Source organism: Leuresthes tenuis, unplaced genomic scaffold, assembly GCF_036924035.1.
Source record: "Leuresthes tenuis unplaced genomic scaffold, fLeuTen1.0.hap1 SCAF_3, whole genome shotgun sequence".
Taxonomy (NCBI): Eukaryota; Metazoa; Chordata; class Actinopteri; order Atheriniformes; family Atherinopsidae; genus Leuresthes; species Leuresthes tenuis.
In genome coordinates this window covers 20665364-20686912 of record NW_027325357.1, presented here as the reverse complement: position 1 = coordinate 20686912, position 21549 = coordinate 20665364, and the positions used below count along the sequence as shown (strand labels likewise).

General features: G+C 43.2%; 1 protein-coding gene across 1 annotated transcript; it reads right to left on the bottom strand.

The window, feature by feature from the left end:
- Positions 1–577: 577 nt before the first annotated feature.
- On the bottom strand, positions 578–20917 carry LOC140303639 (sortilin-like). The gene is made up of 20 exons (XM_072382474.1): positions 20586–20917; positions 14683–14745; positions 14530–14603; positions 14336–14438; positions 13815–13976; positions 13572–13645; positions 10485–10534; positions 10275–10402; positions 7746–7890; positions 7329–7484; positions 6360–6472; positions 6103–6205; positions 5857–6025; positions 5564–5748; positions 5289–5478; positions 4931–5047; positions 3936–4044; positions 3546–3658; positions 3307–3433; positions 578–3219 (listed from the first exon to the last, which is right to left on the bottom strand). The coding sequence occupies exons 1-20, from the start codon at positions 20820–20822 to the stop codon at positions 3205–3207; spliced, it is 2433 nt and encodes an 810-aa protein (XP_072238575.1). The 5' UTR covers positions 20823–20917; the 3' UTR covers positions 578–3204.
- Positions 20918–21549: the final 632 nt, after the last annotated feature.

Here is a 21549-nt window from a genome sequence, read left to right as displayed (position 1 = left end):
ATAACAACCATGAGCATTTAAATGATTATTGGTACCCCTTAATATTTACACTCCCATTAATGCTAACTGCTCGAAACCAATATGTCGGCCCTAATAATACTAATAATATCTAACCCCTCACCCAAAATGGATCTTTCTTACAAGTCAATGTTGCGCATGAAGCTGCTGATGGAAAAGATCAGATGGGAGCAGAAGGAAGGCTTCTCAAAAGACCATAAACATAAAGCTGAATTACATATACTCCAGATGGATTTAGTTGGCATACTGCATTGGTGACGTGTTCTTTTGGGAGGCTTCCAAAGACCCTGGTGAGAACAGACCCAGCTCCACACAAAGAGAAATCGGCAGCAATCGAGGCAATTCTTGAAGAAAACACAGTTATGACTCATCTCTTTGGTCTCTAAGAATGTCTCTGGGAAGGATTCAAATAAACATGTGAAAAATCCCTTATTCACAGTGGCTGCATCTACTCTTCATATGTGAGAGGGCTGGATTTTGCTTTGAAGCGTCGCCGTCTTCGTAGAAAATGTCTACAAAAAAAAAAAAAACGAGCGAAAACAAACACTGTCGGAACATCTGTGCTACAGAGCCGTTTAATTCAGAGACTCTCATCTCTAGCGGTCAAGAAAACAAGCTGTAATGGAAGTCACCACTCACATGGCCTAATATCTTACAAAATGCAGTTGTACAAGAAGTTTCACAAATGCAACACTTTCACAGATCTGTAAATACAGTGCAAAAACAAGTCACTGAATCCAGTAAATAGCTGGGATTCCTCTTACTGGTAGCTGAGGAAATTAGGAGGCGTCAATAAAATGAACTTGCTTTCATATTTGACTAAGGCCACCGAGCAACCTTGAGAGAAAATGCCTCAGTATTAGGCCTGCTTATCACAATAGCTTATTCACTGGGATATTATTGCCTCTGCTGGAGGATACAAGCCTTAGCGCTAAGCCCTGCATGTGTATCAACTGCACCAAGTGTTACAATGCAGACAGTAGAAATGTAGCCAGCCTACATTTCATCTAAGGAAAAAGATGACATTTAGTTCAATTTAATAAAGTATGTGTATTTATGCCGTCACCTGACTGATTAATAGGACTAATCTCACCCGGTTCATCAGCTGATGCTAATAGAAATGTTTGTATTGCTCTTTAACTTCAATGATTATGCCTGCACCTGCATTCAGATAATCTGCAGCTGGGCTGACGTGGGACACATCAGTCAAGCAATGACACAACAAGAGGAACATACCGGTGCATCGTGCTGAGCAAAAGTAGGAGACAGTTCAAGTAAAGGACTTGTGTTAACATCACCTTCATGCTCAACTAATATAATGCTGGGCTTTTACAACCTCACCTCAAAAATCTGAAAAACGGTAAAAGTGCTTTGGCAACAATTCAAGTCTTCCATTCTTACCACACACCCAGGAGAGTACAAGAAATGGGCTGTGTTGAGCTGCAACAGGCTGCTTACATTTCATATCCTCACAATAATGTTGGCACTTGTAACATTTAACTTCAAAGTTTCACCAGACACTAAAAACCAAGGCCAGCAACTTGTCATTATTGCTCGAGTGCTGCAGTTCTACAGTCTGAAGATTTGTAAATGTCTAAAGGCATGTATTTATGTGCAGGGCTGCATTTTAACAGTCTCTAATCCCATACATTTAAAACAACCTGCTCGCACAAAGGGAAAAGCTAATACTTGTGTCACTGTTTCTACATACACTGTAGCGCTGCCACTACTGGCACATTCCAGCTTAGCCTACTGAAAAAGGAAGAGGCCAATAACTTGGATTGGTTGGATCTGCCACATATACATGCATTAACAATAAAAAAAAAATGTAAAAAAAACATTGCCAGAGCACCAAATTCACTGAACTTGAAAAGAAAGTCGCACTTGAAGCTCCAAGATATCGATCATAAAGTCTAAAAGGCAGATGTAAAAGGTCAATTATATATATATTATTTGCCAATTACCTGGTTTTGTTTTTAAGTGTATTACTTAATTATCATAAAATTCTATCATAGCAGTGGCATTAAATGAAGAGGGAAAAAGACAGTTATCTGAACTACAATTAACAGCCAACTGCAATCAAATAATCATGACAGCCCCTGAAATGAGTCGTCTTTGTTTTATTCAGCCACAGTTTTGTTCAAATACTTGTCTGCACAAATGTCTTCAGGATATAAACTTTACTTATCTTTGATTCGGCATCTGTTTGGTAATAAAAGAGACAAGTTTCTCCTAAAATGACTTTGAGCATCGTGTACTTTTTGTACCTCGGCAGTTGTAACCATCTCTGTGCTTACATTTGAACAAGCTGATGTTAATCAAACTAATAAAAACAAACATGTCACGGATAGAAAAGGAGGAAAATGTAAATATCTGGTGGCAAAGCACTTAGGTTTCCTTTACCAAACAGTTTGTATCTCAATTGCATCAATTTTCACCATATATGTAACTTGCGGTAAAAACAGAAGCGTCACTGGTCGAAAAGAGTGACAAGACACGTTAAAAGATTGTCCTACTACTCATTATTGTTTCAATTAAAACAGAAAACACTCATTTTACCTAAATGTGTCACTAAAAAAGGAGTTTGCGAATAGTAAATAGTCTAAAAATGTACTGCTGCCTAACTTTAGTGACTGGTGAAAGAGACGAAATGTATATCTGAGCGGCGCAACAGGGCTGTATCGGGCAAGTTTTGAGCACAAAAAGTACTTATATTACAGCAAGAAAACCCCAAAAAACCCCCAAAAAAAACCAATCATTATTCTGTGTTATGTTGCTCGGCTGCTCCCAAAAACATTCTGATCGTCCCGCATGTCCAGGTTATATTCTCCGTTTAGTCCTCTGCAGTGCAAGGCCATCTCTTTTTAGGTCAGCGTGAAAGGAAACAAAGAGACCAAAACAGAGCACATTCACACCCAACGATCCTTACAGAACTTTCTGTGACGGCAAAAACAAAAACACTCTCCATGGAGCCCAGAGGTTGCCCCCGCTCCACACCAGTCTTGTTTCCCCTCCCAAACCATTTGTGGGAGCCTTAACTGGTCCAAGGAAGCAATGTAAAACGTCGCCCTGCTGTTGTCCTCCAGTCACCAGGGGATACAGAGAAGTGAGAAGCAGATGTTAATCAGCACATGGGACCAACAGGAATGCCCAGGCGTCATGAAAGTCTTTGAGTGGAGAGACATCTTATTCTAAGAGGTCCTACGAGGAGACATAAACAAGATCATTGAGTGTATAGATTCACGAAAGAAACTACTCCAATGAAGCAGCTGATAAAGTGTGGCGCACCTGATCTGAATCTTCATTAAACTGTGCTTTTTCTGTCTCCATGTAGTTGGTGTCAACATCATCTACTCCTTCTATTTTGTTCGCTTCCACGTTTTCCCTCATGACAGAGTATCGGTGCACGAGGAACCTAACAAAAACAGAAAGTGCCCATTAGCGAGTTGGACAAAAGAAATGTTGACAGTGTTTAGATGTGTGTGTGTGTGTGGGGGGGGGTGTTGGACGAGCAGAGGTCAACTCACCGTCCGCCACAGACGTATTTCTTCACCAGCCAAACGCCTGTCACAGCACTCATCAGGAGGATCGCTATGACAACCATCACTATGACAGCAGTGTTTGGTGAACTGTTTTCAGTCTGTCGTTTCCAGAGACAGACGAAGAAGAAGGGATGAAAACGAGAGGAAACACATTTACTTCGATGCTCCATTTTCTGCTACAAAGGTCTAATAATGTCGTCTCAATGGTCAGCTCTGCTCATCACGTCTCTGTATCTCAACCCATCCACCCAAGAGCAAATATTTGTGTTTGAGAAACACAATATCATTGACACGTTGCGCTTGATTTGCAAACAGATCATGTTTAACTGTGTTTTTAGCATGCCTGGTCACCTTCTGAGAATAAGCAGAACTGACCAGAGAATTGTGATGAAGGGCGTTGCTGGTGCACATCTTCTTCAGGTCAATCTCCTTCCTGGCTGGCTGAAAACCTCCTTCGCACTGGTTTCCTGGAATCTTCCGGTAGCTTTAAAGTGAGGAAACGCAGACAACAGAAATCACTTTAAGAGGGAAATGTAAAATACCGTTGGCAGACTAAATTTTAGGCCCCTAATTATGTAATTAGAAAAAAAAAAAAAGAAAAGGCAAACGCTACATAAATAGAAACATGCTGACCTTTTTGGGAAAACGATTACCATGGAAACGTGTGCCGACAGGCTGCAGCATAGCAGTTGATTAGAATGTTTAAAGAAGCTTAATGTTCCCTGCTTTGCTACTGGGATAAATTAGTATTTGACCACTTTTCATTATTTTCAGGCACATTTTCCAAATAAACTTGAACATTTCTTCATGCACTGAAACACTTTAATTTATTTGTCTTATGAGGGAAAAGTGCGCCAACATCCTCGTTCTGAGGTGTGCACAATTATTAGGCAAATTGATCATGAGCAGATTTAAACTTCATGAACGGAAGGTTTAAGACACTTAGTGAAAAGTAAGGTGATTAAGGCCAAATCAGATATTCTAATGGATCATTTGGATTCATTATGTTTATATTTGGCCTAATAAAGTTGTCCACATTTTTAACATTCCAACATTTTAAAACTAATCCCGATTAAACACGATTTTTCAGATGAAATGGTGGGAATCATGGCCCCTTACCCCACAAGCCAAAATAGAAAAAAAACTAAATAAACATCCTCCAAGTGTTGTGACGCCATCATTTTTGACAGAGGTTGTATATGTGGGTGGATTACTGTCTGAAAGACCTCCTCTCAAGTCTTGCATTTTCTGTATTTGGTCTTGAACATGTATATGTCCATATCAGAACACGTAAATAATTCGTTATAGGTCACGGTAGGCTATTAAGATTTATTATGGTTAGTAAGTTTACAAACCCTGAACATCCTTACCCACTGGTTTGTAGCTGTTCAGTGGTCCCATTTAAACAAAACTCCAAGGCACGGCCCTTTATCTCCTCCTGCATCACGCACTCGGAGCTGTTCTCTGGCCGATAATACCCAAAGTCACTGTAATACAAAGCGCAGTCAGCTGCATGGAACTGCAACGTTGTATAAAAAGGAAAAATATCTTTTACAGCTTTGTGGGATTGAAAAATTTCTCCACATGATACGACCGCATTAAAATCCTTTGAACCTTGACATGAACAGAAGAAATGTGTGTAAATGTAGTTATGAAGAAAAAAAAAACGGATCAATTACAGTTTTTAATTGTCTTACATAGTAAAGGTTCAAAGGAAAAAGGACATACCAGTAATAGTCAGCCACTGTACATGTGCAGGGGGACAGCTTCTTGGTGACTGCAAAGTCCCTCCCGTTCCAGCAGACTGAATCTTTCCTCAGGCGAAAGAAGGTCTCCTTATAGCCCAGCACACAACCATCACTCGATCCACTGGGGTCTGCAGAGTGAGCCAGCCACTCTACATAGTCCCCATCATCGCCTGCGAAGCACACATTCCCGAGTAAGAGCACACTTGCACTAAAGCCAGCGAACCAAACATCATCCATCTTAGCCCACAAACTCACAGACTCTGTCGAGGAGCTTCCTGAAGTCTATGGTGATCACCACCCATTTACTGAAGTCGTTCCTGTAGCCCCACAGGCTGACGTTCATGGAGCGGGAGCCAGGCTCACTGTCCATGCCGCTGAAGTGAAGCGGGTCACTGGTGAAGTTAAACGCGTGCCAGCATTGCCCTTCATCAGTGGAGAACCTGAGGGGCGCAGAGCAGGGTACAGGACATTAAAACTAACATTTTCTCAAAGTCTCAAATGACAGTAACAAAACAAAACAAAACACAAACACAATCAGTTGTTCTCACTTTATCTGGTTGACGGGTGAGTTAGTGTGCTCCACTGCAACCAGCAGGCCTCCAGAGTCCAGGATAGCATAGTGATGGGGGCCCCGGAGGGCCCGCAGCCACGAGTAGCCCCCATCATCAGACACATACACGTCAGGGAGGAGAGCAGACTCTGCGTCTCCAACACTGCCTGGAGGAAGGGAGGAGATCGTTTCAACAAACATCCAGCAAAATGCTTGTGGTGAAAGATCTTTGGGAGTGTTTTACCGTGAGCCAGGATGAGGCCCACTGCATTGGGCTGCGAGAGAGGTAGCATGGGGACGTTCATCCTCAGGGTGGTGCTGTAGGAGGCGTGGATGTGAAGTCTGCACTGTAACAACAGTAATGGTGCCACTAAGCCATAAGCACGTTAAGGCTTGACCTTACATAAGCATTATCAACAAGAAATTGGCAGAATTCTCCCAGACACACAAAAAATTCATACACATCCCTGTCCTAGGGGTATTAGCGATAGTGTGTCTCACTCTGTTAGGTCTGTTGGTCGAGGTGTCAGTGTTACACTGGCTGTTCTGGGGTCTGCGCAGCGTCTGCCAATTAGCTCCTTGGTCATATGTGATCACCGTCTCCGCTGCTCCGTCTGGGGTAAAAAAAAAAAAAAAAAAAGCACAATGGAACGTCCATAAAATGCAGAGTAATTACTGCGAGGACACCAGAGGTCACTGGATGCTCCCAAGAAAATAATGGCCCATTCAAAGCAGACATTTCTCATAGTATGTTACCATCAACAATATTGTCGAAATGATGAAATCATTTCAACTGCTCTGACTAAACTTTCCGTTGCAATTTGGGCGAGAAATAGTTTGCTTTTCTTTATTGTTTATAAAGACACAAAACCTTATAAAAACCATAAAAAAAAAAAAACTTTGTCACATTCCAGGATCACAGTTCTATTCTTCAGTCTGTTTCAGCAATCAATGGAAAACCAGCAAACTCAAATCCTTCAGACTTCATGAGACTACAACTTAATTTCTATAGATATACATATAATATAGAATATAATAATTATTATTCATTTAAGTTTGTTGTTTTCTGCATGTGTGCTTTATGTCTTCAGAGTCAGAGAGGCCCGTTTCTTCACAGCACATTCAGTGTTTCGGTCTGAGATTTTAACGTTGGCTGCAGAGCACATTTTGAACTAATGAGCTATCTTGTACAAAAGTCAAAACATTTACATTGTGGAAAGAACAATGTGATGAATTTAAGTCGTGGTGGTTTGGAAGAGACTCATTCTTTCATGCTGGAGCTTGAACAGATATCGCTCTTATAAGGGAGAGTCTGAAAAAAAAACATAACTGTGACTTGCAACTCATAAAGAAGGTGAAGGAGAAGGTGGGCTGGGCTGATCTGACGAGCGGGTCTTACATATGCTGCATTTGCAACGCTTTCTAATGAAAAAGGACGGAAAATGCACATCAAACCGTGTCTTGACCCACCTTCTGCGAGTACACTGGTCATGTAGACGCCCCTGAGTGAAGCAACGATGGTGAAGTCTGTGTCGCTTCCTGTGGTCGTGTAGAGATGGCGCTCCAGAGACTTGGAGAACACGGTTCCTCTGTCATCTGACACATAGACGGTTCCAACACCAGAGTCTGCTCCACATGGTATGCACACACAAAAACACACACACACACCAAAGACGTTAGGTTTGTACACCGACACGCTTCAATGTTGTTTTTTATTGATTGGTCTTTTTTTTTTTTCCCAACATGGCTGCTTGAGGTTGTTTTTTTTTTTTTTTTGCATCATCAACCCTGCTGTCAATCATTAGCACTATTAGAAAATAACCAACACTGTCAACATCATTATTTTCTACCTCAGTCATTACTAACAGCCTGGTTACTAGTGCTGACCTCCGGGGTCGTCCACATGCATGAAGATCATGTCCTGATTGCCTGCGAGGATGGAGTAAAACTGCTGCTGGGTGACTGTAGGAAGCTGAGCCGTGTTCCACTGCTCGCCTCCGTCCACTGAGACGTGGATCATACGCTCTGTGCCCTGACACAAACACGCAACGCATTCATTCCAATGTTGTTCTCTACATGCATACATTTTTTATCAAAAACATGTAAGAGCAGACAGAAACATGGCGTGGAAGGTTTCATGGCTTAAAACGTAAAATCAAATGCAAGTATTGGAGCTTATTGCATGAAATTAAAAAAAGGATTAACAAGGAACTGCAGATCTGCTGTCACCCATTTCATATAGGTTTTCCATAATTCATAAAGTCTTATATGCGCATCTTCTCAACCTATTAAAACAACAACTGTCTAACTTCTACTTACAAACAACAAGTAATCTGTTATTTGGCTTTTGACTTCAAAGCTGGTACTAAGCAGCTTTAATTAACTGAAGCCAGAACAAAGGCTTGGGTTCAAAGGCTAATGTTTACCCCCACCCACCATTATTGGATTGGTTTAACCGCAAAATTTTAGAGGGATTAAACATAGATTTTGATTGGATGCCAGCTGTGAGCTTTCAGTGCCAAACATGTGGCTTGGGTATGCATAACTGTAAAAGTGGAGGTAAGCCAGTGCTGAACAGAAATCTGTGGGATAATTACTCCACTTCTCACTTGACTCGTGGGGCTGATAAACAATTACTGGCTGAGAGCTTAATCTTTTAATTTGACCGAGCGCAATATAAATCTCGGGATTTGCTGTCCTATTTCGAGCGAAACAGACCATAAAGCAGCAGGGTTTGCATTAGGGTGGGGCTTAGTTATGACTGACAAGCTGCTATTTCAATGGGAGGGAGTAGTTTTTGTGATTCTCAGACAAACGATCCACTATTACTTGTAACTTCTGGTTTTGAAAGACCAAAAAGGGTAACAGCCCAAAACCTGAGCTAAAAAGGCATAAAAATGCGACTTTCTATGCAAAGTTCTATCTATGCTGTACAATCTAAGGCACGTTCCATGTGGGCTGGAGCTAATCCAGGAGCTATTGCTTTCTCAATGAATAAATCAATACACAAGATTAAATATACAAATTAAAGTGACAGACATGTGGGCACAGACATGAATACACAACAGACTTTGCAGGTTGTAAATCTGCAAATACTCGAGTTTACTCGAATTTCCTCAAATGCCAGAGAAAATTTACTCATTTCTTTTGTTTAGTTGCATTCCATCACGCACACCCTTACAAGAGCTCACTTGCGGCCACGCTCCACTTTGGATGGTGGAAGAGCCCTGTCTTTTTGGGGTTTGCTTTTAGCCTCTGGGATTTATGCCCAACTGCTTCAGTTGGATGGTTTCCTCTGGTATGCAGGAATCTTCAAGTCATTCCACAGATTCTCAGTCAGACTGAGGTCTGGGTGTCACCAGGCCATCCCAAAACATTTCAAACTGTCCCCTTTAAACCACTCAAGTGCTGTTTTAGCAGGATGGTTAGGGTTGTTGTGACAGTAAACGGAATGCTCCTCCTTTAAGATTTCTTGTAATCTAAAGCCGGTCATTAGCTCCATTCACTTGTGACTCTGTGAAAAAAAACATCCCCAGATGTTCTCAGGATAAGGAGAAGTGGCAGGTTTGCACATTGTGTTGTCTTTGATGGTCTTAAGTTGAATTTCTTTAACTTTTCGGACCAGAGGACTTCCTTCCAATGCTTGGAGGGTCTTACAGATATCTTGCAGGGCAACTCTTCCATAAAATCCCTCTTTCCTCCAATCATCTTTACCTCAGCTCTTTTCCTTGACCTCGATTGAAAACTTCTAAAAAGGACTAAAGTGCTTTAGACACTTAGCTCAGATACTTCTGAGCTTCGGAAGGTTCCTCAGTAAAATAGACTATTCTACTGTAGATTAGATGGTTTAACACTCTGATTACATGCAGCTGGATTTAACTGAACTAATCATGCGACTTCTGAATTTTTTTTAAATGTTTACTTTGCTAATTTTGACAACGTTATGTGGGTCCATAAAATCCCAAAACACATCCGCTTTAATTCCACGCTGTAAGGCAAGAAAACAGATAAAAACGCCAAGAGGGATGAATGGCTTCCCAAAGCTCCGAATACCTCCGAATGCCAACGTTAAAACTACATTCAGTTCGAAATGCAAGCGTTAACACCTGACATATGCTTCCAGATACCCCAGATACAGACTGCTCATGAACAACAGATGTAAACAGGGGTCGTAAACTTTTTGATGAGAGGCTGCGTGGCCTAAATCGAGGGGAATTTGGCACCAAGCGACCCATTGAGTTTCTCCTTCTTGCAATAAACAAAAGAGAGATGAGTGACAAATAACAATAAAAATAATCAAAGACGCATTTTATAAACATGGGGAAAAAGTCACAAAACCCTTAATGAAAAAAAAATAATAAAAGAAATAACGCTGGATAGATTCAGAGACAAAAATGCAGGCAAACGCACACATACCGTGCCCGTCATGATGGAGGCAAAGACAAATTTTCCTCCCAGCACAAAGGAATACACTCTGCTTGCAATGGTCTTGAAACTTCTGCCGTAGTCGAGCGTCTTCCTTAATTCTAACGTTCCTTTGTCTTCTGACAGGGGAAAAAGAAGGTAGTGATTATTGATTAATTGATACATGCCAACATGTGGGTGATTTTATTTATCCTCACTTACGGCACGAGCCATTGTTGTTGGTGGTGAAGTAGATGCTGTTCTTTGGGCCCCTGGAAAAGAAACCCATAAAGAAAAGAATTGGAGGGAGGAGAGAAATCCAAACTTTCTCACATTTTTCATGTTTTTTTCCGAAAGTTCTCTGAGTTCAGCTGTAATTTGTAGAAATCACAGATTATGGTTATGGTTTCATCAAAGTGCTGAGTGAGCAAGGCACACATTAACCCCCGGGCTGCGCTCCAAGCTCGCTTTGGTTTTGTTCGCTGCCAGAGGGGGTGACAGTTTTCACACACAGATTTCTGCTGGTCCAAGGACTACGGGCTGAGTAAGAATGCCATTGCTGAGTCGTGACTCAGTCTGACGGCAGCCTCGCCTGCAGTCAGTTTAGGCTGAGGCCTAAATGACTGCTGCAGCCACGCAGATCTACAACGCAACACGCCCACAACCTGACACCGCAACCTTGTGTGAACTCTGAGTCGGGAGAGGGAACTTAAGTGCTGTGAGAAAGACAGCTGGAAAAACAGCGACGTACAAACAGGACACAAATTCCTTTCTCGGCAAGAGAAAAGATGAGTGTGTAGACTGTGTGGAAACATGGACTGTTACACTGCCACTGAGCTGCACTCGGGGGCCGCCCCCCTCTGAACGCAAAGCACACGCTGTATCGTATGGAGTTCATCATGTGACAGGGCCTCAATTATGGGAGTCGCAGTATCACCGGTGCAAGTAGTGGTGGTGGCTCCCATACCAAAAGACAGAAATACCTGCTCACAGGAGGTCCGTCATCTATGACAGTGATTCACAATCATCTGACCAATCACTGATCAGCGCAGGGCGCTGCTGCTGATACACAATGAGCTTGTTTTTCGTAGCAGTGCTAATTGTATTAATTACTTTTCAGTCATTTTTTTTTTATTGCAGTATCATTTTCCATTCTTTTATCCTGTTGAGTGCAATTTATACCAAAATTGCCTCTAAGCAGATTTTTTTCAATGGATTTGTTCTGAGGATGCCCCAGTTTGACCTGAGCCAGTCCTTCATCTGTGGGTGCATGTGATATTTATCATTTACTTTAGTTTAATCAGGATTACGAAAAGAATTCCATGCTGAGGAAGAGTCATATCATGTTTTTTTCTTCTTCATAAAAGGTGAGAAAAATGTTTTTCTCAAGTTATGTTCCTATTTTCAATGCTCTGTTAACGAATTCTGCGTTTGAATGTATGTGTCAAATGACTGACTCCAAAAACTGGATCCCACTGGCCTAAAATGAGACAATAAGTAACGCAAGGTATTCCTCTTGCTTTTGGAAGCACTGGACCAAGTGCCTGTACGTAGTATAACTACTGTACAGTAGATTCACGAATATGATGATGTTCGTCTTTTTGTTGACGTTTGACGGCTTTAAACCGACCAGCAACAACATAAGAACCACTGACAGGTTAGGGGAGTAACTCTGCTCGGCTTGTTGCGATGTGGGGAAACCCTGCATCCTAGCATTTACATGGGAAAACTGTTTAGGAAGTGCTAAAAGAACACAACAAACAGTTTGGGGTGTTCACCCAGCCTCCAAACTCCCCGGAAAACAACCCGATGGGATCTGAAGAGGTCTGTGAGAGGCGAGTCCGATCCATAAAGACCACAGCCCACAGGGCCCTACTGCTCACGTCCTGGCAGCAGATGCACTCAGACACCCTCAGGTGTTCTCCATCAACGAGCTGTCAGTTACGCAGATGGATGGAATGTTTTGGTTTTTTTCTTCTTGTTTGCAAATGCTTGAAAATCATTTCACATGTAGTGAGATGTTACCTATATTCCCTTCCTCTACTCCCTCCTCACCCATGACAGCAAAGCTGTCGATGGTTCCAACACCATCATTAAGTTTGCAGACGACACCACGGTGATCGGCCTCATTAAAGACAACGATGAGACCGCCTACGGGGAGGAGGTGGATCGTCTGGCTGAGTGGTTCGACACCAAAATCCTGCAGCTGAGAAGACCAAGGAGCTCATCGTGGACTTCGGGAGGAATGCTGACCTACACCCACCGATCCACATCAAGGGGACGGCGGTGGAGCGTGTGTACAGCTTCAAGTTCCCGGGTGTCCACATCTCCGAAAGTCTCACCTGGAAGAGTGACTGCTCCAAGCTGGTCAAGAAGGCTCACCAGCGCCTCTTCTTTCTGAGGACTCTGAGGAAGAACCACCTCTCCCCAGACATCCTGGCGAACTTTTACCGCCGCACCATTGAGAGCATCCTGACCAACTGCATCACAGTCTGGTACGGGAGCTGCTCTGCCTCGGACAGGAAGGCGCTGCAGAGGGTGGTGAAAGCCGCCCAGCGTATCACCGGAGCACCACTTCCTGCCATAGAGGACATCTACAGGAAGCGGTGTCTGAAACGGGCTGGGAAAACCATCAAAGACTCCAATCACCCAGCACACAGACTCTTCACCCTCCTGCCCTCTGGGAGGCGCTACAGGAGCCTCCGGACTAAGACCATCAGGTACCAGAGCAGCTTCTTCCCCACAGCTGTCACACTCCTGAACTCTGCCTCCTGACACATGAACCATAACGATGGACTGTATCCCCATATACACACCAATAACACATGAACTACTGTATATACTGTATAGATAATCTATTCCTGTTCATAAATACTCATAAATACTCTCCCATACTTATATTCTTTTTTTTATAGTCTGTTTATACCCTTTCATATTTATAATGTTTATAATCTGTACATTCATAGCCTGTATATACTTTTACTTATAATTATAGCATATTCACAACAACTTTACTGTACATTTGTAATATATATATTCATATTTTTGCTAAAGCACTTCTGGACGGATGCAAACTGTATTTCGTTGCTTTGTACTTGTGAAGTGAAATGACAATAAAGTTGAATTCTATCCTATTCTATTGTTTATTTAAACATATTTCAGAGAATCTTTCTTCTAACATGAAAATATTATTGTCCTGATGCATCTAATCGGCTGGGGCAGTTTCCCGGTGATACCGATCATCTACCTATTCATCTGCAGCCTCTGTGTGTTTGTGATTCAGTAAAAGATCTGACCGGAAATTCTCACCATCTGACCAAACACACACTGTCGTGGATCTTTCTCCAGGTGGCGCCAAAGTCCTCAGAAAGCCAGAGGTCCAACTGGAGAGAAAAAGTCTTGGTCATTAAATTTTGTTCATACAATGCGGAGAGTTCACGCTTCCTAACTAAGAATTGTGTGTGAATTGTTCAACGGTCGTTTAAGAGAGGCAGGTGGATCCTTTCCAACTGTACTGTAACTCAACAGTCCTGGCAAACTTAAAGTCGCTACCGTGGTACTGAGCGTCAGGAGGCTGTTGCTGTCCCCGGGGCTGTACAACATCTGAATGAGAGGCTCAAACGGCAGGTCAGTTGGTACAAAGGTCAGGCCAAAGTCCTGGGAGCGAAACAGTCGGAATCCTCCGATCTCTGACACATCACCGGTGAGGATCACCTGCACTCAAACAAACATACAGCCCAGAGTTGATACGACCAGCACAACTGGTCCGATAATGAGTCTATACACAGAAAACCTTCTGATCTCAAATTTGGTAATTTGGTAACATTGTTGAAACCAAAAGGTTAAAGGTAAAAAATTCTCAAAATGTGAGAATTTCCCTGCTTTTATCCATTCTATATCACTAATAAATGCTGTAACTTCAGATTTGAGACAGTGAATCTGACCAAAATATAAAAATATAACCAAAACAACACGTTCAAGCAATTGAGAAAAATGTGTGCCGATGTGTTTTGAAAAAAAAGGGACACAGCAAGGAACATGTCGACTTCCAGCAGAGCGAAGGCGAGGCTCACCTTCCCCGAGTGGTCCGGACTGATGGCGATGCCAAACTCCGTCTGGATGAAGGTGTGGTTGATCAGATGAGTCACGTCTGTGAACGTCTTCCCATAGTCTTCACTGACGCACAGACAAGCTTGCAGTTAGACACTGTAATGTCAAAACTGATCTATTTCCACCCCCCCCCCACCCCCATCGGAGGCATCCTCACCTCCTGTAGAGGTTGGACTGGCCGAAGCGCATCATGAACAGCGGCACCTGAAACGTCGTCAGCACCAGCAGCACCTGCGAGGAAAGGTGCTTCGAGTTACCCGACCACCCGTTTCACACAGTTCTATTCGGTCACACACGTGAACCAACTCACCCCCGATCCGTCTCCCACCCAGGCCAGCGACAGCGAGCCCATCGTTCGCACTTTGAACGTGAACTGAAACAGAAGGAAAAAAAGCAATCAGAAGCGAAGGCTTTCAGGAATGTCAGAAAGCAATCAGTAAGTAATAATAAAAAAAAATATCTCCCTAACAGCGTTCCTCCCACGAATGTAAGCTGACACAGCGGGATTTAAAAAGTTGGGAGTTGGCTGCTTGATACTTTTTCAAACTAAAGAACACACACACACACACACACACACACTTGAGGGAAAAGTACGGTTTGAAATACACAAAAACACAAGCCGGTTTGTGTGCGTTTTATGCCGTTTCCTCCACGCTGGACATGCCAGCAGAGAGGACAGAATGTCTTTACAGTCCAAAGTAACTCAGCCATTTGGATGCACTCTGCATATGTGACCTACATTCCTGTCTAAATCACAGAGCTGAGGCCAGACAACAGGACCACTGCTGAACACACACCTAACATAAATTAGAGCCGACTGCATTCCATTCTTATTAAAAACAGACATCAAATAAATAAAGGACTAAAATGACCCCTTACTTTTCACTTGTTGACATATTTCTACGCCTAGTCGGGATTTTTAAGAAGGGTCTGGCAAAAATAGAGGCGGCAAGGTGTGTAGAGAGTGTTGGAAGCCTGAACTTTGATTTCATAAGAAGTGACTGACTCTCAGTGAAAACAACATTCCTGTCCATTTATGCAGTGCGTCGCTCACGTCTCCGGTCCTTTTGGGTAACACATTTAGCCACATCCCACCTTGTTTGGAATCTGCAGGAAGGTTTCTCCCCCTCCTCTCTTCAGCTGGCGAGGCAGAGATGTTTACAAGGTGAGCGACGCTCTGGAGAGTCTGTGTACAGCTCTATAAAGCAACAGAAGATGGCGAGGTCTGCCTGCTGGAAACTGCTTGTAAACAAGTCCAGCGGAAACCGGCCTGCTCCCTGCTGTCCAACTCGGTGAACACGACTTTCCGTGTCCCCTGCATTAATCACCCCATCACGCTTTCCTCGAGTCCATCTGGTTTTTTTTTTTCCTATTTCGATCATCAAACCGTTTCTCAACTTTTCTTTTTCTCCCCTGCAGTCATCTGTTCAAGCTGTTGATCAGTTTGGGCTTTTTTTTCTGGCTCTAATCTGTCTGAAGAGGCAGGATTGTAATCATCATTTATCTTTATTTCACACTTGTACCTGGAAACAAATCAAATCAATAACAAGCTCCACCGGGCCCGACATCATGGATGATATGAAATACATTTGGGAGCATTATAAAAATAAGGCTAACCTCTTCATCCGTATTGTCTGACCAGAGTAATATTTGAGTATAAGCTATAAATGTCTTGCCTCAGACACCATAGCATGTACAATGAATATGAATCAAACCCATTCAAGGAGCAGAAAGAAAGAGTTCTATATAAAATAAATAAATACAACCACACAAGGTGCACAAAAGCCTTTTTTCAGGCTGTGCAAGGACCTACACAGGCACCCGAAAGCGAGTTAACAGGCACAGCCGTAGTGCAATTAACCACTTTTCCACGTCTGATCAGATGAAAACCCAGCTGGACCAATGCTCAGTTGACCTGCGACAGTTCAAACTGTGATTATGCAACAGGCCAACTGAAGCCGCGTCTGAGTGAAAAGTCTTGTTTGGAGGAGGTGGGAAAGTGCTACGCAAGATGTGCTTACATAAATCCTAAGATGACGCCGTTCAAACCCTGTGGTGTGGTGGGGGGGGTAGCAAAGAGGGTAGGTAGCGTATTAGTGAGCAAACAAAATCCAGAGATAAGTGCCTGACTCAGTAGGACACGGCCTCACAGACCAGACATGACCTCATGCTGCGTCACATGTTGAATTCAGGGGTTCGGATCTGCCTCGGAAAGCCTTCTCCGGTGTCCCTCTGCAGCTTAACGTTTCATACAGGCTTTCAAGGTGCGCCAGCGCTTCAGACTTTTCAAAAGCGAAGCACAATGCCGAACCAGTGATTATCACGCTTGCAGCTGCACATGAACAAACACACACGTCACATACGTCCCTGCAGACTCACAAACAGCCCGTATTTGGGAGCACGCCCACACACTGTGGGTGACGTTCTCTCGGAGAGGTCAGATGCCAGCACAATGAGCTCCTTATTCCCTCTGCTCTGAGCTTTAACTTTCTGCTTCGGCCATGTTTACGCACACAAAACTTCAGACGGAGAGGTCAAGCTCCACAGCTCTGATCAAACACTCGACGCTGTGTTGACCGAGCATTCCGTTGGCTCGCATTAATGTCCGGTGGAGTCCGAGCCACCTAGAGAAAGAGAAGGTGACTGCAACTAGCTGTGCAGATTAGGATTTGGATATATCAACTGGTTTGTAAAGTGACAAAGCAGAACTAAAATGAATCAGTTTGAAAGGGACCGACTATCTAAAGGCTTCATGATGCAGCAGATAAATCCTGCTGATTTTAACCATGTTTGCACAGCAGAGTCCGTTCTGCCTCCTTCACTGTCGACCACGGTCTCGTGGGTCACGGACGCCTGCAACAAGCGCAGCACAGAGCACGTCACAGCAGAGCAGACGGCGGGGCTGCCGAGTGGAGCAGCTTTTTTTCGCGATAGATTGCAACTGGTCTGTGAAATGCTTCGTTCCAACGTGGGCTGTGACGTCAAAACTGGGAGAGTTGCTGCAAGTGTGGAGAGCGTGTGCAGTATCTGAGCTGCCAAAGATGCCCTTTATTGTACATTTAATGCAAATGGATACATTAATGTCTGATCATTAATGTCACTTGTATGACTTATTAGATCAACAGCGACTTTGACAACTCCCCCCCCCCTTTCTTTATATTACACAAGATAACCTGAACCTCGACCTATCAGCTATCAGCTATTCAGGGTAAACATACAACAGTGAGACCAGAGGGACGGTGACTTTGACTGAGGACAGTTTTAGGCTGGTTGCTGCAGAGACTCATGGGACTTCATGTGCACACTGTTCATGTCAGTTCACCTTTCCCCGTGTTTGAACTTTGATTTTTTTTGTTTTCAATGTTAAATTCAAACTACGGACACCACAGCTGAAGGCTCGGTGGGAGACAACGACATTGGTTGTAGTGGCATGGCTCGTTTGCAAGTGTACTGCTAACAACAAGGCGAGCAATTAAACCAATGGCTGCTATACACCACTGAGGGCCGTGGTTTTGGTTTGACCTCAGTCATCCATCAACAGTCCACAGAAATTGAGAGTGACATAATCACACTATGGCTTTTAGTTACAGTCTACGACGACAACAAAAAAACCAGCATCTACGAGCTCAGCATCAATTGAATAAACAAACGAATTAAATGGATGTGGCCAAAAAAGGAAAGCGAAAACGTGCCAAGTGTCATGGAGCGGGGGCTCAAGCTCACACTCCTGTGCTCTTGTTCATTTACAGAAATCAAAGCTACGGGTGACTGAGCAGCACTTTCAAAGAACTGTGCGACAGAATTATCGCTGTTCCCTTCATACGGGATGGTGCCACGAGTCCTGCGTTGAAGGAGACAATAAAGGAAGCTCTGAGACTCCTTTCCTTAGCATTTACTCTGCCGGGATCGTTCCTTAGCAAAACATAAAACACTGTTCATGTCTACCTCCGTTACTACGACAGCATCTTATTTCTACCAGTTGGCCGTTCTCTAGTGGATGTTTTTCCATGTGCATCAACAAACCCATACTTTCCGTGTCCCTCTTGTCTCGCACACACGCGCATGTGAAACATCAACTCTGCTGCTTTTCTTGGTGCTCCAGCAGCTGGCTGTGACCCAACTGCCCTTCACCATGAAAACACAGCTTGTTTTGGGGTTTTTTTTCTCTCTCTCTCTTTAGAGAGGGGATAGAGGACAGGATGGAGGCTGAAGAAGAAGAAGACAAAAGGGAAAAAAAAGACTGTTGTCTCTAGTTTGTAAACCTGTCAGAGTCAGCGAAATTAATCTCCCATAAACAAGCCAAATGGGGAAAATAAGGGAAGGTCTGGGCTGGCTGACAAAATGCACACTGTGGAGTCTGACGGGGCTAAAAGTGCACAAGAAGAGGCACAAGGCAGGAGGAGGAGGAGGAGGAGGAGGTGAGCCTGTCTGATCTGTTTATTTACACAGTCATCTGGAAAAACAAGGAGGACATACTACAGGTTTCAGTTCCTGCTCTGTCGTGTCTGGTCTTGCCCCTGCAGTTCCGATGAAGGTCCACTCAGACACTGGTCCGCAGTCAGATCGGGCTCAACAAAAGGAACGTTGGGAATGTTTGTGAGGGTTAGTAAAGGCCCGGAGGAGCTGGGAGGAGTCTCTCGAAGCACGCTCAGTCGTTTTCATGCTCAAAAGCTAGCCCAGGTGTTTGAGGCACAGGAATGATGTAACGTCAGAACACGACAGGAAAGCTGTTCTGTGGAGCTTAATGTCACTTTCAGACCGAGTTGTTATTGTTGAACATTCCACTGGACGTCGGGCTCGTTCCTGTAAGCGACGGAGGCTGACTTTGTCATCTCTTAAAAGGAAAACTATCACACGCCTGGAACCTTTCTGCCGTTTCATGTCAATCCAAGGTACGAAATGCAAGAAGAACCTCAAAGAATGGCTGTGGCTACATTCTCAATTCCCTCTGCATCATTAGTCCATCAGAGCATGACAACCCAGGGTCAGCAAGGATAATGGATGTGACCCGGACCCGTGACCTACACTTATCCAGATCAATTAAACAAACACTGTGACGGATGCGTTTTCTGACGCTGCCTGTCAGAAAACACATCAATCTGAGTTTTGAGCCTTGATAATACAATAAGACTATTCTTTCTGGTCCAGTTCAACCATCCCACGTGTTATTTGTTTGTTCGTTAAATGTATCATGGCACAAAGAATGAAAGCTGCAACAATCACCCAAAGCACTGATTATTAAATCAAACAGGAGGATTTGCTACCTCTCATTTCCTGTTCAGATAACAGAATGGATTACAATTCAGAAACAGATCAAGCAAGAAACTGGCAGATTCATTCGTCTCATTACCTGCCGCCCTACGGTTTTAGGGAAAGAAATGTCAAGACGTCACCATGGTGTCCTAATCAATTAGGACTTTTTCTTCTTTCTTTTTCCAACTCAACAATTAAATCTTATCACTAAAAGCACGACAATTATCACCAGATCAATGAACTTTGAGCAAAATTAACTCAAATCAATTAATTTAGATTTAAAGACTACGAACACCTGAAAGCTCTCCCACCGGAAAAGCTTGAAAATGTGGAGTGCAACTAACTATATTCACTCGGGTACTATTATGCAGCATTTTGGGCTGCCTTTATTTCACCTGAATCCTTACACTTTAAACCTCCAACTACTATATCTAACGGACAAATGTTGAGATTTATACTGAAGCGGTCTACCTTCAAATCTGCCGCAGTAAAATATATCCCAAAAATCTGATATATTTATACTTAAACGCCGTCAGGGAACATCATCTACTTTCAATTTTGTAGACTTTGCCGATAACAAAACTTTCACTTCAATATCTTAGTTATTTATTTATTTTAAATGCAGAACTTCTACTTTGAGAGGTTCACATTTTTCATTACTAGCGCTTTTTCTCAGCACTTATTTCACAGCTAACAGATTTATCGCCGTGTCCTTTCACCTATTGCAGGTTTAACTACAAGATTGACAAATAAAAAATACGCTTCAAGAAATTTGTGAAACCTTACAGACCTTGGTGCTGAAGTGGCCAAGTTTTTCACCAAATGATTTGTTAGAAGTGGGCTGTCTCGAGACGCGCCTTGCACGACTCAACTCCCAACAACTTATTACTCTGACATTTTTTTTTTTTTTTTTGAGTCGTTCGGGGGAATATGAAACAATATGGGTTTAAAGTCGCTTACTGTGCTGGTGTTGTTTGGCAGGGCTGACGGTAGTCCGGGGAAAGCCGTGCATGTCTGTTCATTCAGTCCTGCGTTGCGCTTCGACAGCTCTGTCTTCTCCAAACTATATCGCTCCTCATCACCACCAAACTCCCTCCGCAGTCTCCTCACACGGGAGAAGTTGTCCCGCTCCTGGTGCTGCCCACCCAGCGAGGACGAAAACAACCCGAGCGCCAAAATGCAAGATACGAAAAGCATGATGAGGAAAACTTGCACAACTCGGGACACTGCGAGAAACTCCACTGTCCCTCCAGTTGGCTTCACATGCCCCCCTCATCACCAAAAGCATCCTCGACAACGGCCCATCCACCGTAGCACGGGATTGGTCAGGACCAGAATAACCTGCAATCTTATTGGACGCCGGGAATTCTCTTCTACTGTGCCTTAGAATCTTGTCAGAGTTCTTCTGCCCCCTGGTGGAAAGACCGCGCAAAGACCAGCTAACGCTTCATTAGAGAGGGATTTGTTCTCTGAATCTGTTCGGGACTCCAAGGAGTCACGGAAAACCGGAAGAATAGTCTTACACAACAGGATTAGTTTATTTTTGATTAAGAAAAAGTAGCGTGAATTTAATTTATTTCAAAATATTTCTATACAGGCCCTTGAAACAAACTTTATTTTTTTTTCTTTTTTACAAAATATGAGATTGTCAAAGAACACGGTCATTATCTTGCTTTTGGATAATCTTACTGGACGTTTAACCAACACTGACACTTTGATTACCTTTAGCAACTATTGACACTTCCGGTGCTCCCTATCAAAAGACAATACTTGGTATGTGTTTCCAGGTTACAACTAGTTCTTAAAAAGTCCAATAAAATAGGTTTATGTGAACCTAAAGGTTATAGTTGTAGTAATTGAACGACTTGGAGAAGCTTTGCGTCATAAGCCATTGCTAATTTGCCGAATGGAAAGCTGAGTGTGA